The following is a 17254-nucleotide window of genomic DNA, read 5'->3' as shown; positions in this document are numbered from 1 at the left end:
TGGGATGGTCAAGGGGTGAATGTTGGGTGGACGAAGAGGAGGGAATGAACTTGAAATGTCCATGGTGAAAGTTGCCTTCCCTACTCTTTATCTTAGATTTTTCACAACATGACTACTCATGGCTTCCACTTTCCTCAATATCTCTCCATTTCTTTCTAGGTTACACCACAAACTCTTGAGACACCACATCACCTATGTGAACCAGAAACTACTAACTATCCACTGGCACCAATGCAAGTTAAAACCTTTCATCATAGTTAAGACAATGTTGGTTGGATCCACTCTTTTCTTTCAAAGCACCTGGAAGGCAAGCATATAGAAAATGAATGTTAAGTAGAACTGAGGGCCAAATCTTTTCCTACCATTCCAACAATTGACTCTTGGGGTTCTGTAACATCCCTTTTTCAAGATGTACCATGTAAGAGACCACATATGCAAGCTGACTAATAAGAAGCTGCACTCAATATGTAATTCAAAAAGAGAGCGAAAGAAAAACAATTAAGTGCTCCTCCTAATCATAACAAGTCATCTTCACCATTAAATTCAAAAACACTGGTTTTACAAGTAAGCTTCTCCTTGAACTCCAACCCATATGGCTCCTATACCCCCCTTATTAACAAACAGGTTCAGGCCTACAAAGATCAATTTGATCATGTTCAATAAAGGATCATAATTGTTTCAAAAGAACACACAACATTTCAAAAGATCACCTCACCCCGATGCCCCAGCCCCCTATCTTCCTTTTTCTTCTCTGCATTCTTCTTAAGCAGCTTCTCATTCAGTATTTTGTAAACATGGCAGCGATTGAAACAATTAAATCCATTTGATTTTGCATTTCACATGAAGTCTTCCTCCATCTCTTGCAGGGACTTGTTAGCTGACGCAATGTCTTTGTTAGATGTCATCTTATCAGCAACCATCAAATTTTTGTAGCTCCTCATTTCAGCCTGTCTTTCCTTTTCAAGCCTATCCATATCCTCTCTTCGTTTCTGATCATCCAAAACAAAAAGATATGAGATAAACATGTACATCAGAATGCACTAAAACATTCAAAGCTGGATAAAGACGTTCGACTGCATATGTAAGAAACTGTAGCAGCAGGAAAAGCTACAACTTAAAGCAAGCATGGCATGAAGTAAAACTAAAGAACCTACCCTAAAGCACAAGATACTAAAAAGCAAAAGGCTATATGATTGTAAAACTTATCTTTCTTGACTTCCCCATTCCATACTTATTAATCGAGGACGTCAATTTTTGTATCAAGTTGAGCAATTTTCTCCAGAGTACTATATCACTCTATAAAAATACAGGGGAAGTAATTATAGACTATAAAGATGTGCAAAGATAGGCTATATCAGATCCCACCATCCCAGTATAATAACCAACAACCTAGTCTAGTCCTTATATTAGATCCCAATTAAAAAATCTACATAGAACTAGTGATCATCAGTCTTTTTACCAAGTCAGGTCCACAAACTTAAAAAGAGACAGGTTACACATGTTCAATAAGGTGCAGATTCCAGGTTTGCAGGTCATTCGGACTGGGTAAGGCCATATATTTCTGTGGACATTTCCCCACTATATCTTGATTTTCCCAGAAATATAATACATCAGCATGCCTTGTGCTGTTCAGTTCCCATGTTTCAAACTTTCAGCAAGCATACTTAACCCTTCTTTCCAAGAAAAGATACTCTTACCTTCTCCCTAAGCTGCTGCTTCCTCTCCGCCCTTTCAGCTGCATTGACGGCCTCCCGCTCAGCTAAAAACACAAACAAGAAGGTTTATCACTACTGAACTGTTGCACAAGATAAATATCTAGACTCTCATTTAGAGGAAGGGGAAATAGGGGAAGTAGTACAGAGAAACTGTATTTCCTTTTAACAAGAAACTAATGTGTTTACACCAATCAAAAAAGAAGATTCTCCTCCCTATATTCCACTTTAACAAACCCAGTTTAACTAGCAGGAGCCTTAAAAGTTTTAACTTCGATAGATTGACCATACATTTGACAAGGACATCAGAAGTTTAGCTACTAGTGCTTAATAAGTTTCAATCTTAGTATTTGCGAAAATTGGGGAGAGGACATGACACTAAATAGGAACGCAAAGAAGTTGAGGATTAGGGTAGACGGTTAGTAAGTAGTCGAGCAATTTCACTCTTCCCAGTGGTAGAGCACAGTAGTAGGTCGGAGCACCTTTCTGCCCCCTTACAAGTAATAATATTATTAATTTGCTAGCATAACTGTACTCTTCAGTTTAATTACTACTGTTGTTACTTTTACTTTCGATATCTTTACCATTTTGCTGTTAGTACTTTTCTTTCTCAGCTATTTTCATCATAGCTTATTTACTCTAGTTTATTTTTTCAAATCTGTTCTGAAATATGATTCTTGAGAAGAGGGTCTTCCAAAACAACCTCTCTGCCCCACAAAGGTAGGGGTAATGTCTGCGCACACACACACCCCACCCCACCCCACTTGTGGGACCACAGTGGGTATGCTGTTGTTACTTTTATTTGTAGAAGTGCATCAGACATCGAGAAACCCTAAGAAATGGAAACTTTCATGCGTTGAAATAGAATAGGTAGTTATTATTTTTCCAGCAAACAATTCTCTAAGCCTTTGCAGGTTACTCATAATAAAACTAATATGCAGAATGTGCAACTTACCTTTCAAGTCGGGCTTCCTTTCCACCTTTGTACGGTTTAATCTATTGACTATCTCATTTATTCGCTTCTCAACCCTCACGGTACGAACCTAATAAAAAATCATGATATATATTAACTTTCACATCAACAATAAAAACAAAACCTCCCACCGCCGAAAAAAATTCCACAACCACAGGAAAACATTCGAATTTCTAAACCTGCACACGTTAGTTAAAGCAAAAACATGTTAAATGCATGAAAATGCTCACCATTTTTGGGTTGTGGAAGCTAACTTGCCCAACATCCATTGAGGCAGTCTTCTTAAGGTTTTGCCATGGAGTATAAACAACATCGACATTGTTTACCTTGTTTCCTGCCAAAATAAGGTCAAATTGCCAAGACATTTAAATAAATTGACAGGGTAGAGGATAAAGAAAAGTTACCCAAATAGCAGTCTCAACATATTCTTTAAACCTAGATTATTGATTTAAATGTTATACGGAATTTCATGTACAATTACGAGCATATATGCTGACAGTAACATTACAACAGAATAAAAATTAAATAATACATTCCCCTTGACAGATAAAAAGGGTCAATTAACCAAGCCAAACATGTCCAACTGTAAATATGCATCAAGGCACATGAATAGCCATGATATGTGACTCTAAGGTAGACCTCCCGTAGTGTTTCTTTTAAAAAAAAATAGACAAAGAAATTATTCTTTTAATTTAGAAACAATAAATGAGAAAAGTCTTTTATATAGTTACTCCTAGGTTACTTGCAATAAGTTAAGCTGTTATTTTACCTTCTTTTTTTTATATCAAGGTAGTATATATGTCTCGAGGCAAGTAAATATTTTACTGTCAAATATATAATATTCGACGATGTCCATATAATGTAATGTTCTGCAACATCTCCTACTTAAATTCACTGAACTCAAAGATTTTGTGCATTTAGATATATTCTTAAAGCAACTTGATTGATCCTTTTGCCTATCGACATACTACTTCAAATGCAAGGTGGTGAAACAACTAGAATTATACATCCACATTGGAAAGTGACTTGCCACTAGGAAACAATGTGATGCCGGAGGAGCGTCAGAAAAGTAATGTATTGCGAAAAAGACATGGATCTGACAAAGTGCTGACTGAACAATGATTACAATGTGACATTACCAAGATGCTGACAAGAGAGGACCGCTGCATAGTGATGTCTTGCTGATAAGACTAATTGAATGTCTCACTAGACAGGCAACAGAAGCTGGATGGTGATTATGACCTTTCAACTGACTGAACAATAAACGTCCCTTGACTTGAGGATGACGTCTCAGCAGACTAGATGCTAATATTAAATGTGGCATGAGTTGACTAGACTATTACATGAAAAATGACAGTGAAAGATCGAATACTAATTTGGAAGAGATGAGAAAGAGAGGTAAATCTGAAATGATTAGAAGAAAAAGATATAAAGCAATTGAAAAGAAGAAATAATGCAGCTGGAACAGTGACCAAAAATTGGAAAGCTAGCAAATTTGAGGAAGAACGAGAAGTTTTAACACGGGTATGCAGCCTTAGGCAAAAGCTACTAGGTCTTCATGAAAATCATGGAGGTCCTCATATCATGTGAAAGGAGAACTTGTTGACTTGAGACCCTGTTTGAACATGATTTGAAATCACAAGCATTTTGGATTTCTTAAGTTGTATTTTTTTCATAAAAATGAAAAACCCACAAGTTGTGTGAACTATCAAAATTTCTCTAATTGTTCCACATTTTTAAAAATGAACAAACGATAGTTCATAAACAAGATACTGGAATATCCTAAGGGGCAGCAATGATAAATCACATAACTCTATGTTCCTTTTATAAAGTAATGTTTGCAAGCATTATTTAACTTTCAAATACACATAATTTTATAAAGATCAACTAGTCAACAATAGTAGTAACTAGTTATTCTTTATTATTTTTTAGAATGATAACTTGATGTATTAAAGAAAATGGCAAGAGGATAGTATTGGAATGTTTGCGATTACTAACTTACAGATACACATAATTTTATAAAGATCAACTAGTCAACAATAGTAGTAACTAGTTATTCTTTAATATTTTAAAGAATGGTAACTTGAGTATTAAAGAAAAAGGCAAGCGGATAGTGCCAATACCATAAATACAGAGAGAGAGGACAACATATCCCATTATGAAATCCTAACAGTTAGAAAAAACATATAAGATCTACTAAGGATACTGCCTCCTCTACAAAACGTGTTATTCTTTAGTACAATACTTTCATTTGGTATGGACAACCTCTTCACGCTGAACACAAGTCTTTTGTTCGCACTAATTACAACTAAGAGTCTTTTTTCACAAAATATAAACTTATGGATATGTTTTACATTTTAAAAAAATTATATCACAATTAGGAACCCCAAATCCTGCTTTTTGGAGAATCTGAAATTATGATAATTGCATGTCCAAAATGCCTACTTAATCTAATAACAATGTACAAGAACTACTTGTGTAAGAGTATTAGAGGTAACACGTACAATACAGGTGAATCTATGGCATGTACTAACATATAACTTCAATAGTCTTTTTAACATAAACATAAACCGCTTCACATTGAGAACGTATCATGTCTACTCCAAAAGAGGATTCTAGTGTGCCAAAAAACATGTCTCACCAAAGATCTTAAGGCAGGTACAATGACGCTTCTTTTCCATTTTTCCTTTTTTATTCTTTTTGGTCGGAAGGGTATTTCTAAGTCATCAACCTATGAATAAGGTGTTACATTTACGGGATAGAAATATTTACCTTGGATAGAATTCGCCTTGACAAGTTGAGCACAATCTTCCAATACACCTTCAGGTATATCATCAAATGTTTGACCCTTGTTCAATCTCAAATAAACATGGGCTGATGACATTTTATCCACATGGAACCTACAACATAGTAAACGCTGTCAAAACAAATTCACATATATATCAAAGAATAATAAATATACACATCTTTATCATAAGACAGTCTGCATATAGTACCACATGCTCAGCAACAATCTAATACTTTCAAAGACTAAGCAAGCAACTGTAATAACCAATAGCCATACACACTCACATAACCTCCAAAAATTTCACAAAAGCAAAAGAAAAAGTTTAGTTAAAGATCTACTTCCATTAGGCCCCTAAGGGGGTGACTTAGAGGTGGTAAGAACCTTGAGTTTCAAGGTTCAAATTCTAGCACAGAACATACAAGGTGAATTCTTTCCCCACTAATTTGGACGGATAGAGCTACCTACTACTTGAATTGATGGATAGCTGGTAGCCAATAGATTGGTGATGTTCAGGAATACAAGATTCGATAAGATCAAAAATGTTGGATGTGCTTGGGTTGATTTTGGTCATGACCTGCATCGACCCGGAGGTGTGAAACTATGGTGAGTGGAAGTGTTTAAAAGTGGACAAGATAGACTTTAAATTACATGGAAAGAAGTTGCCTCAGAAGATTTACAATTTCATGGAGTTAATGCGGACTTAGCTAAAATAAGACACAATATAAGAAAAAGATCCATATACAAAATATCAACTAGTTAGAATAGATTTTAATATTGTCAGTACACTTAATCTAAATATCCACATGTGTAACTACATCAAAAACAATATGCAGTTCCCCTTCAAAAGTATTACAACTTACAACTTGGGCATCTATTTATTGCTCTTATAAATAGTGTAAAACATCAAAAGTATCTTCTGTTTGATCAATTAGTTTTTGTTCACACCAAACTTTCCCCCTATCAGCTACAGATCCACCAATTCCATATCTTCAATAAGTCAGAGAAATCAGTCATTGCTTTGTTTATTCTGTAACAAATTCTTCTCGGAGGTGTGTATGGATGTGTTAAAATCCGTGGAGAGTACCCAGGGTCCTTCACACAACCCCCTAGCAACACCAACTTCCCGCTCATGTCTGTCATTTGCGGCATAAACCCCAGTTAGATGCCGACTGGAGTCTTGATTCTTTCCCGTGAAGCTATTCGAAAGAGAATATATGCCAACAGTACTTATTTTCTCCATCCTATTCTCATTTATCCTACATAATAACAATGCCCTCGCTGGCTTCCAATTGTATATGATTTACCCAATTGTTACCCCAGACTTCCTTTACTATCTCTGTGATAATCCCAGATTAGCTTTGTTACCTGGAAATACACTACATCAACTTTCCACGTGTGTAGAATATTTCTAATTAGCCTCCTCTTTCTACCACAAATTCAGTCCCCTAACATTCCAAGACACATTAAACTAATTATTTTTGGTAAGTTTGGCAAGTTCAACTATTCTACAGTAATACAACTCAATATTTCATTTTATATTAGTGTTGTTACTTAGTTCAACAAGCTCCGTCAGACTTCAAAGGCAATAATTCTCATTCTAAGATACATTGACATACATCTAAAACATGATGTATTATATGAAGATGGAAAAAAATATTCAGTTACTTTATGTATACAAGGATAGACTCCCTTCTGAAAAACGATCCACTTATGGATTTTTATGTTCTAATTGGCAGTCAATATCAATATCACTGCAAGTAAAAAAACAAGACGTGGAGGCCAATCAAGAGCAGAAGAAGAACATCAAGCCAAAGCTTTTGTCACACACAAATCTATGTGTTAACAGTATATGCTTTAAGAGTTGAAAAATCAGATCAAATGGACAACCAAAGATAGACTTTTAATAGTCAAGCCACACTACATATTGCTTCATATTACTGGATAGTGCACATAAAACACAGAGTTACTTTATCAAAAAAAAAAGAGATCAAATTAGGATTAATAATACTACTTTTGTCAATTCGAAAACAACCAACTAGCCAATGCACTTGCAAAATCTCTTTAAGGCTCCAAGAGTAGTCATATTTGCAACAAGCTAAAAAGCATACAATAAGAATTCTCCAGCTATAGGGGAATGATATAAACATGTAAGATTTGAAACAGAATCTGGTAAATTTCTGTAATCTGCAAATATTGTGTTGGAATCTGTACATATGCCCGAATGTTCATAAAACAAGAAACTACCAATACTACAACAACAACATACCCAGTAAAATCTCATAAGTGAGGTCTGAGAGAATAGAATGTAGGCAGACCTTACCACTACCTCCAAGAGGTAGAGAAGCTGTTTCCGAGAGACCCTCGGCTCAAGTGTAACAAATCCAGGTACAAAGAAAGAAACAATGAAGAGAATATAGCAATTAACAAGGAAACAGTGCAGAGTCTACCAGAAAAGGAGCCAAAAACAATAATAAACTAATGTGATAGTCGAAACAGAATGAACAACATACTAGGATTAATACGAGAATTTATGAATTTGTAAACACTACACAATTCAAGAATTGCTCATACTTGACTAGGTGAAAAGTCAACAATGAAGAACGATATGGGCAATCAAAGAACAACAAATCAATGAAATGGGCATTCTAAAAAGATGAACTTTACAACAAACCACACTAAAAGTCAAACCCAAAATTCCTCAAAGCACACAAAGGTCTCATCTTTCACCAATAAATGCACTTCAATTAATACCCAAAAACAAAAGAAAACAAAAATCCGAAAAAGGGTTGTTACCAAATGTCTTCAGGGAAGCCAAATTTGATGAGTTCCTCATTCTCATACTTATCCAGACCCATAAAGATGGTGTAGTCACCAGTTTCCGGTCGAGCCTTGAAGTAGAACACCATTTTTCTCTTCTCCGATTGAAAAGGAAAAAACGAGCTCTCTGTTTTAGGGTTTTCGAAGCCCTAATTTGTTAAAGCAGATTCGACGAGTTTTTCCTGAGTCAGATAGGCAGGTGGATATAGCGGTAGCCTGCAAACTATTGAAACCGCACTTTTCGCGTACAAACAAAGCTAAATCTTCCTTACAAATTTGGACATTGATTAGATTTTGAAAGAAAAAAAAAAGTTGTTCTATGATTATTTTAAAATTTTGTCACCCATAAAATAAAAAATAAAAAAAGGAAAACATGATATTCCCGTAAACTTGTCAATAAATTTTTATTTAGACGTTTGAATTATAACATGATTTAGTTTAACATTTGAACTTATAATAAAGTGTTTATATTAGTGTCTATTTTCGACTTAAGATATGGAAAAGCTTTTGGGTGTATTATCATGTGTCTATTGCGTAGATAACTTAACTGCTACATAAAATATGATATCGCTTTTGATTATATATCGGCCTCAATTGGAACAAGCATGGGGGTTTTACGATTTATTTAGCTAATGTGTATAATTAAGAAAAGTGATGTATTTTAAGTGTTTAATGCAACTGAGTAACTGGTGCCTGAGTGCGCAAAAGGATTTTTTTAAAATTTGAGTAAGAAATTGTCATGTGTTTAATCAGAGCATATCGTACTTCAAATGTTTAAATATAATTTACTGAGAAGTTTAAAGGGTTGTCGATATAAATGTGAAAAAATAACTAGCAACATTTTGTGTGTGAAAATCTGAAAATTCTCAATCTATAGACTTTTCGAACAAGATTTTGTTCCAATTGAATATCTCAACTCCCAGTAAAGGTTTCAGTGGACACATTCAGATCAATTTTTGAATGTTTATCTTATGTATTGTTATTGGTCTATTAGCTAGTTAAGTTAAACACATAAAATATATTATCTCCTTTAATTATACATATTTGCATTAATAAGTTATAAAGCCTATGACATTTTCTATTTGAGATTGATGCGTATAATTAAATGATATGACATATTTTATGTGTTTAACTTAACTACGTAATAGACAAATGAAAACACGCATAAAAGTAAAAAAAAAAAAACTTGAATTAAAAGTGCCTAATTGGAACACTTTATTAGAAATTGAGGTTTACATTGTAACACGACTTAGTTTAAGTGTGTAAATGAAATATCCTGACAAATTTAAGAGACTGATTACGTATTAAGCCAAAATTTATGTTTCAAATTTGATGTTGAAATAATGAACTAATTTGATAAATAAACACTTGGCAATAATTAGTAAGTGAGCCAAACAAACCCTTAATTATAAGTCAAATAATTATGTGTCGATAATTTGATTTCAAAATTTGAAAGAAAATTTTCAACTATTTGAATGTCTTTCTCATGAAACTTGTGAATCATTTGTTAAGAAAATAATGGTAGGCAGCAACTAGGCTTTGGTTCTTGGCATCCATATTTGACTTTCAATATCCTAAATTATGACATTTTTCATTTTATACAATCTAGAATTAAGTGCAATTTACTCATCTGGCTAGAAATTGCTTGTTATTTACACTATAAATAAATCCACCTCAAGAAAGATTAAGGGCTAAGATTCTACATTAATTAACATTTTTCTTTTAGGGCTTGTGTTCGGTTAGGAGGAAAATATTTTCTTTCATTTGATGATCATACATAGGCTTAATGAGGTAGCTTACCACCGCGCGAAGCGCGGGTAATTTACCTTTTTTTTTTTTAAATGAGAAAAATTACTTCCCTAATAGATATAGGAAAAACAAGTTACATAAGTGATGTTTCAAGTTTATTTTCTCCTCCTCACTCTCTGACCATTTCCACCCCCTTCTCCCGGCACCTCCAAACCCCACTACCTTCTTCATTTTTCGTGAAAAACAATTTTCTTTGATCTCTGAGATAATATTATCTTTGACCTTAAAATAAAAAATTTTAATATAAATTAAAATCGATTAAATCTTAAAATGAATATCGAACGGGACAAAGAATCTACCCTCTCATTGTCAAATGTCAACCATGAGACAGAACATTGAGATTTGAGGGGTTAATAATAGTAGAAATTATTGATTCAAATTGATTGACACGCATGTGCCAACTCAAAAAGACAATCAGTTTGGGTCTAAAGTTAGCTGGAATTTAAGTCCTCTGACCAGTAGCTTTCATGGCTACCCAATCAATCCACTAGAGCCATCCCCTATATAATTTTTTAGAAAAATATGACCAAAACTTACATGCGTGCAACTGGATTAGGTAAACATTCATAGAATAAGAATGTGACAAAAATAGAATCTTGGTATGTGATTGAACTCTTCAATAATGTCAACAGATACACGTTGAATTTTTTAAAATATTGTATTTTTGAAGAATCTGATACGAGTGTTAAAGTAAAGAATTAGCGCAACTTAGGTTATAATTTTGTTCAAAACTTGGAGAGGCCAAGTAAAATTCGTAAGCATACAATAGAGAGCAAGTGCAACAATAATCAAAATTCCTAATTCCTGTTAAATCCACTTGTCTTCCTGAAGTCTTCGAGGTGGATCTAACATTTGAAATTTATAGATTCGAAATAATAGTAGGTGAATTTATAATTAAGTATTGCTAGATATTTAGTGGGTATCTTAATACATAAAAGATCTTGATTCAAGCCATACTAAATATGGCAGCGCCTTTATCAGAGAACACTTAAAATACCAATGTAAAACTTTCCAATGCAAAATCAAATCTTCAATACAAATATCGAACACCGGGTGTTTCAAGCGTCTTTAGTAGGCATTTGGCAATTAGTAAGAAGAAATCATCATTTTCTTACTATAGTGAATCATGTTTGACACAATGTCCTCAAATCAAACTTTCAAGACATCAAAAATAATTATTTTCCTTTGAATGAGACATCAGTAAATAAAGCTCAAGTACTACTACTTACTAGCAAAAGGGGCAACATGGAATCAATAATAATTCAATTATAGTGTTTTACACCAAGATAACACATGAGTTTTACAAATCAAATGACTTGAGAATTTCTACCTTTTTGTCTCCCATTATTTCTTGTGTTCAAAACTGAATTCCATTTCACACAAAAATGACAATAAATTCCCTATTGGAAAAACACCCACAGCATAAATATACCACAACAGATTTCTCCAGAGCAGAAATCTTCCACAGCAGATTCATTGCCAGTGTATATCTAATGTAGAATTGAACTAGCTATAAATCGAGATGGTGATTTATCTTCCTCCACCAACCCAAGAATCGTTCTTCAACATAAACCTCTACTTCAGTTAGGGAAGCACTAATGTACGACCAGTTTGCTTCACCTAAACTTGAACTTAATTAAGGATCATATTTGCAAAGGTTCTCGAATCCCATGTATTCATGGCGCTGGATCTTTCCAATCATGTTTGAGATACCAACCCCACCTGTCAGAATCAAGAATGAAGTGATGATTTCATTCGAGAGGAGAACTAAATGTTGATGCTCATGAGTTGCCAAAGAAATACATATACATACCTAGTGAAATTGCGCTCACAAAAATTGTGGAGGCAAGGATGAAGATGATAAGTGATGCTCTTCCTAGTATCATAATCATTCTCCTTACAACATGTTGCCCAATCAAAGCAGCAACAGTTGCCACGGCAACAAAGTACAGAGCTGCAGCAAGAATACAACTTTCAATTCCTATATAAAGGTGAAAACTCTACTCTGTAGTCCATTGTTAATTTAAGAGATCAGCACATACCATAAGGAACTGGGAAACGTTTAAGAAGGTAATACTCTACAACAGACATTGATGAGGAGAACATCATTGCAAAGGTGGCAGTGGCACTTGAAACCTAGTAAGCAGAAACACAGTAACATGAGACAATCGCTATAAAGTACGATAAGAAGTTGAATAGATATGAAGACGGATCAAGTAAAACGATTCTTCCTCCAAAACTCCCTTTAATTTATTCATATGCTGGTTTATAAATTATAATTGGATTAACTTTTAAAAGAAAAATAGTATCCTAGTAAAACTGGATAATTTTACTTCTCATAAAAATCCCAAGTTTCATCCTTAGTTTAGTCATGGACAACTTCCATGAAATAAATGGTGAGAGATTGTCCAGGACCCAAAGCATAAAAGATTTTCCTAATGTCTGCTTGCGATATATTCTGACACTAAAGACTAAGCATGAAACAACTCAATTTACTGAAATTCGTAATTCTAATGAAAGCAAAGTACAAAAAGGCAGCCACACATGGGGGAAATAAAAAAATATGGGAAACTTCAAAGATGACGATATAAGCTCTTTTAACTGTAAGATTAACATGGATACAGGTATGGGTAAAATGAAATACGGAAGGAAAGTTGGGAAATGATTCATGTGTGAAGCTGGAGGAAGATGGTTTGTGAATGTCATAATACACAAATGCTAAATCCAATATGTCGAGAAATGATGTATCCAAGAATTTTGCTAAATTCTACATTCAAAAGGAAAACCCCCAATTAAGTGAACATTCGGCACAAACTTTTGTGTGAAAAGTCACTGTTTCTACTGACAATGGAATTGATTAAAAATCAAGAGGCGCATTTAAACATGACTAAACAAGTGATAATTGAAATGGTCTCTATCAAAAATCTTCAGGCCATCTTTTTTTAATCGAGATATCCGGGGCACCTTATTATGGACTTCCATTGTTTGAAAGTCTCTTCCAATCCAGGAAGTCAAGAATTTATCTGTGTATATAACATATCTAAGATCCCTTTGACTTTACATTTGCATCCAAAAAAGTACATGCTTGAACTCATGACTAAAAATTTCAATTATGATTTGCCATTTTGAGTACCCATAGATTATTTTCAGAGAATTTCTAAAAGATTTGTTGCCTGTATATGCAAGTTTGGTCTGGCTTAGCTCAAGCTGTATACATATCAGACAGATCAGCCTGCAGCCCAAAGCCTACCACCAACTTTGAGGGACCAGTTGTCCAATTTTATGGTTGTTTATGTTTTTTAACAAAACCATATGGACATGGTAAAAGCCATGATCATAAAAGATTATCGGCTGAAATAAAACTCAGCAGAAGCATAACCACCAAAAAGAACCAACCATAGATAAGTAGCCCTAATATATGGAAAAAAATAATGATATTCTATTGCTCCATACTGCTCAAGGATAACATATACACGCACCTGAGGAGGAACGCCCAGCTCCAAAAACATAGGACCCATGATAAATCCTCCACCCAATCCAAGAAGTCCCCCTACCATACCAGCTACTATTCCAAAAAAGCAATAAACAATTAGTTGCATCACCCGGAAGTTAGTTCCGTCTTCTCCCTTGGATTCAATCCTTCTCCAACCCTTATACAGGCTAACAGCTTCGTAAGATGATACACCAAGGGCAACCGGGATCTGCAGGACATTGAAAGAGTTCATATTCATTGCTAGAATAATATTTGAGATTTAAGAGTTTGCATCAACCTTTAACATAGATAAATACAAACCTGCAACAGATTCACTACCCAATATAGTGGTGTACAATTGTCTGTATAATTCTGTTTCAACAAAACACAAGGCGAGTTAGTTTACAAAATTTGAAACAACTTTATTAAACAATCCAAACTCAAGAGCATCAACTCTGAGTATAAGTGGATCATAAACAAAAAATGTGGATAAGGAAAGATGAAAACCTTGCCGATTTGCAGTCCTAGAAATGCAACCCAAACAAAAGACAGGAGTCCAGTTTCCTTCCAGCAAACATTCTCCATGATAGGCACCTAAAATGACATTGGCTTATTAGATCTAAACTATCAGGAGAAGCAGAATATTGTCATTTCAAGATCTACAGTAAGTTACCTCAGGTTCGGAAACTTCTGTTTTTTTCTTTTCAGCATCGTTGGCATCACCAGGAAGGAGCTTATACTCTGCGTCTTCACCAGCGATGAGCACAAAAAACCATATCAGCAGGAAAGAAAAGAACACTGAGATTGAAATCCCATTAATTCATATATAATTTTAAAAAAATGTTTTTATAGCCTACCATTTGCGCCTGACTTTTTCGCAGCCTCAGTCTCCTGAAGTAAGAAACACATGATTATCAGAACCAACACTTGACATATATGACCTTATTTACATAGCCTTGCTAGAATCCAATGGGACAAGGCATCACGATACTAGGAATAAAATCCCCTATCAGACATGCTATCTACTGTACAGAATGGATGCCCACTAGAATGGGTGAAAAGAGGGAGCAAAAGTACCAACAATTCAAACATGATGTTTCAATGTACAACTACAGTATTCAAATAGGAAGAAAAATTCATTAACCTTTTTCAGGATAGTCTCTTTCTTCCACGTTTCAACCCCTCGCAAAAAGGCCTTGGTTGATGTACCTACAACAATTACACAAGTTCAGAAGTTTTGTTGGTGCAGTGAGTAAAGGAATCACAAAAGTGTGTCACATTTCAAGTGCAATATTACCGATGAAGAGTATTATTAGCAGAACAGTGACCATCCAATCAGCAAATATCACATTAAAAGTAACTCCAATACTAATGCCAAGCATCAGCATTGGCTGGATGAGAACAGCCAAATCATAATCAATAATAGGCATATCAATTGTTGGATGCCTGAGCTTTAGATTATAGTAAACAGTAGAGACCGAAGCTCCCATGATCATACCTGACAATCAAGAGTAGAATCTGTGAGTCCCTTAACCAGGAGAGAGCAGCTAATAAGAGAAGATGAAAATTCAAAAATTAAGACTTGTTACTACAGCACTGTGCTGATATAGTGTGAATTTCACAGGGAGTTTGCACTTATCCTGGCTAAAGGGAAAAGACGGGGGGAAACGCATCTGCGGGGAGTAAATTATCTGATATGCATGGCTTGTCTAATCTAGAAGCTATTTTCTGTTTACATATTCAAAAGGTGTCTTAAGCTAAAGCCCTATATACTTCTCACAGAAAGGGAAAAGAATATCCAGCAATCTGCCAACAAAAGATGACTGAATGAAGCTCGAAAACTCTGGAGGGAAAGAAGTTTTTTTGTTGATAAGAAGGAGCATGAAGATAGTCTTCCACAGAAAACTTGAGTAAGGAACAATTCCAGGCGAAAACTTCAGAGTCTGTTAAGTTATTACTCATTAAGTTCCCTTGTCTTTACTTTCTTTTTATCAGTAAGTTCCATCACTTCAGAAATCATGGGCAAGTCCACTAGGATCAGAATAAACTAAATATTCACCACAACTTTTTAAGTCCTTGTTATCATGAACTTATCAATCAAATTTCTTAAAAGTCAATCTTATACTAGGCTCGCTATCTTACACTTTGAAATCGCAGTAGATGATTTTGGATCAAATCCAACGATGAGAGAAAGCATAGGAACAAATATGCCACCACCACCAACACCACCTACACTCCCAAATGCTGCTCCCAGAAATCCAATTATCGAACCAACAATAATTTCCCATCCAAATTTCATGTCCTGCAATGACATCAAGTAAAACATTCAAACCTTCCCTTGTCAACCATGTCAAAGGAATAAGGCAAAACAGGAGGTCAGGAGCCTAATGAAAATATGACCAAGCTATAAAAGTAAGATCATATAAGTCAATGTAGCACATGGAAGTGGCAACCCAATCACAAGTCAAAATTCCAACATGCCACCATCTCAGAGATCAGAAGCATCATGCCAGTCACTTTCAAAAGGAAAATTAACATTAATTACTCTGTATTGCAAACTTCACATTGACCAACTTACTCATATGACTCCATCTTAGAATTTTTTGACCAGTTTTTCTATACATGTTCATTCCTAATCTCTTCTTGATCTCAAACAGCAAATAAATATACATGTTGACATCCATATTCTCCAACTTCAGAAGAAAAAAAAACAAAAAGCACCACAAGAACATGCATAAAGATAATATATTGATGCATTTCATGGATGTGGGTTCCATTTACTCTCAAAGTATCTCTAATTGATCCAGATTCAATTTAGTCCATTAATGGTCCCACCCAATCAAACTAAATTAGGCTCACTAACAGTACCAACTAGTCAACTATTACTATCAAACAATGTTATACTAGATCACACAAAACTAACAAATCACCACTAATCTAAAAACTCAAAAACTACAAAATACAACAGAATTAAAAAGATCAAAATTTTAAATTACCGGCCAAACATGTTGGTAACCAGATTCATCAGGCTTCCACAAGAATTGCACAACTGAAGTAAGTAAATCAGCATCTGACTGATGAGTTGCATTTTGTGCAACAATTTCTTTCTTCAAACTTCTTTCAGCTGAAACAAATATGGCAGCCAGAAGAAAACTCCAAGAAATTGACAATAATGGCCGAAAAACCTTCCATCTTGATCCAACTCCTGCCATAACAACAACAAAATGCTATCTTTTCTCCACACCCACAAACCCAAACCCCCAAAAAACTCAAAAGTGATTACAGAACTGTCAGAAACTCAAACACAGTATATATAACAAGTTATAGCTTCGAAACAAGAAACTAAATGACCCAATTTCTTTGTTTGGTAGTAAAGAAAGGAAATTTCCTTCTTTTTAACCAAAGAAAAGAAATGGGTACTACGGAAACAGAGAAAAATTGGAGAAATGGGAAGAAAGGAGAAATGGTAGATACAAATATGAATGAATGAATATATAATCAAGAAAATGACAGTTATACAAAAAGATACTCATTAGGGTGTCAAAAAGCAAAAAAAAATACCCTTAGGACTATTATCCGTCATATTTTTAGGACATTAAATAGGATATGATTAAGAGTATCTTGCATATCATTTATGATAATTTAGAGATATATTTATTCTTTTTTTCAAAAGAAAATAAATA

At 34.6% G+C, this 17254-nt stretch overlaps 2 protein-coding genes across 2 annotated transcripts; both read right to left on the bottom strand.

The window, feature by feature from the left end:
- Positions 1-491: 491 nt before the first annotated feature.
- On the bottom strand, positions 492-8586 carry LOC107029006 (coiled-coil domain-containing protein 25). Its single transcript, XM_015230284.2, has 6 exons — positions 8267-8586; positions 5458-5585; positions 2916-3019; positions 2668-2755; positions 1698-1759; positions 492-989 (listed from the first exon to the last, which is right to left on the bottom strand). The coding sequence occupies exons 1-6, from the start codon at positions 8377-8379 to the stop codon at positions 837-839; spliced, it is 648 nt and encodes a 215-aa protein (XP_015085770.1). The 5' UTR covers positions 8380-8586; the 3' UTR covers positions 492-836.
- A 2738-nt stretch (positions 8587-11324) lies between these two features.
- Positions 11325-17054, bottom strand: LOC107028532 (sulfite exporter TauE/SafE family protein 3-like). Its single transcript, XM_015229629.1, has 12 exons — positions 16568-17054; positions 15714-15873; positions 14869-15069; positions 14716-14780; positions 14429-14462; positions 14245-14318; positions 14079-14165; positions 13893-13943; positions 13579-13800; positions 12142-12235; positions 11913-12053; positions 11325-11821 (listed from the first exon to the last, which is right to left on the bottom strand). The coding sequence occupies exons 1-12, from the start codon at positions 16781-16783 to the stop codon at positions 11736-11738; spliced, it is 1431 nt and encodes a 476-aa protein (XP_015085115.1). The 5' UTR covers positions 16784-17054; the 3' UTR covers positions 11325-11735.
- Positions 17055-17254: the final 200 nt, after the last annotated feature.

The sequence above is a fragment of the Solanum pennellii genome, chromosome 8, assembly GCF_001406875.1.
Source record: "Solanum pennellii chromosome 8, SPENNV200".
Lineage (NCBI taxonomy): Eukaryota > Viridiplantae > Streptophyta > Magnoliopsida > Solanales > Solanaceae > Solanum > Solanum pennellii.
Note: the sequence above shows the minus strand (reverse complement) of the source record. Positions and strands in the feature narration are given on the sequence as shown.

Coding starts and splice junctions, on each gene's coding strand:
- LOC107029006 (XM_015230284.2), bottom strand. CDS start 8,379: ATGGTGTTCTACTTCAAGGCTCGACCGGAAACTGGTGACTACACCATC. Junction 5,586..8,266: donor GGCTTCCCTGAAGACATTTG/GTAACAACCCTT, acceptor ACTATGTTGTAG/GTTCCATGTGGATAAAATGT. Junction 2,756..2,915: donor GCTTCCACAACCCAAAAATG/GTGAGCATTTTC, acceptor ATTTTTTATTAG/GTTCGTACCGTGAGGGTTGA.
- LOC107028532 (XM_015229629.1), bottom strand. CDS start 16,783: ATGGCAGGAGTTGGATCAAGATGGAAGGTTTTTCGGCCATTATTGTCA. Junction 15,070..15,713: donor ATCTACTGCGATTTCAAAGT/GTAAGATAGCGA, acceptor CTTGATTGTCAG/GTATGATCATGGGAGCTTCG. Junction 12,054..12,141: donor ACGTTTCCCAGTTCCTTATG/GTATGTGCTGAT, acceptor TTCTTGCTGCAG/CTCTGTACTTTGTTGCCGTG.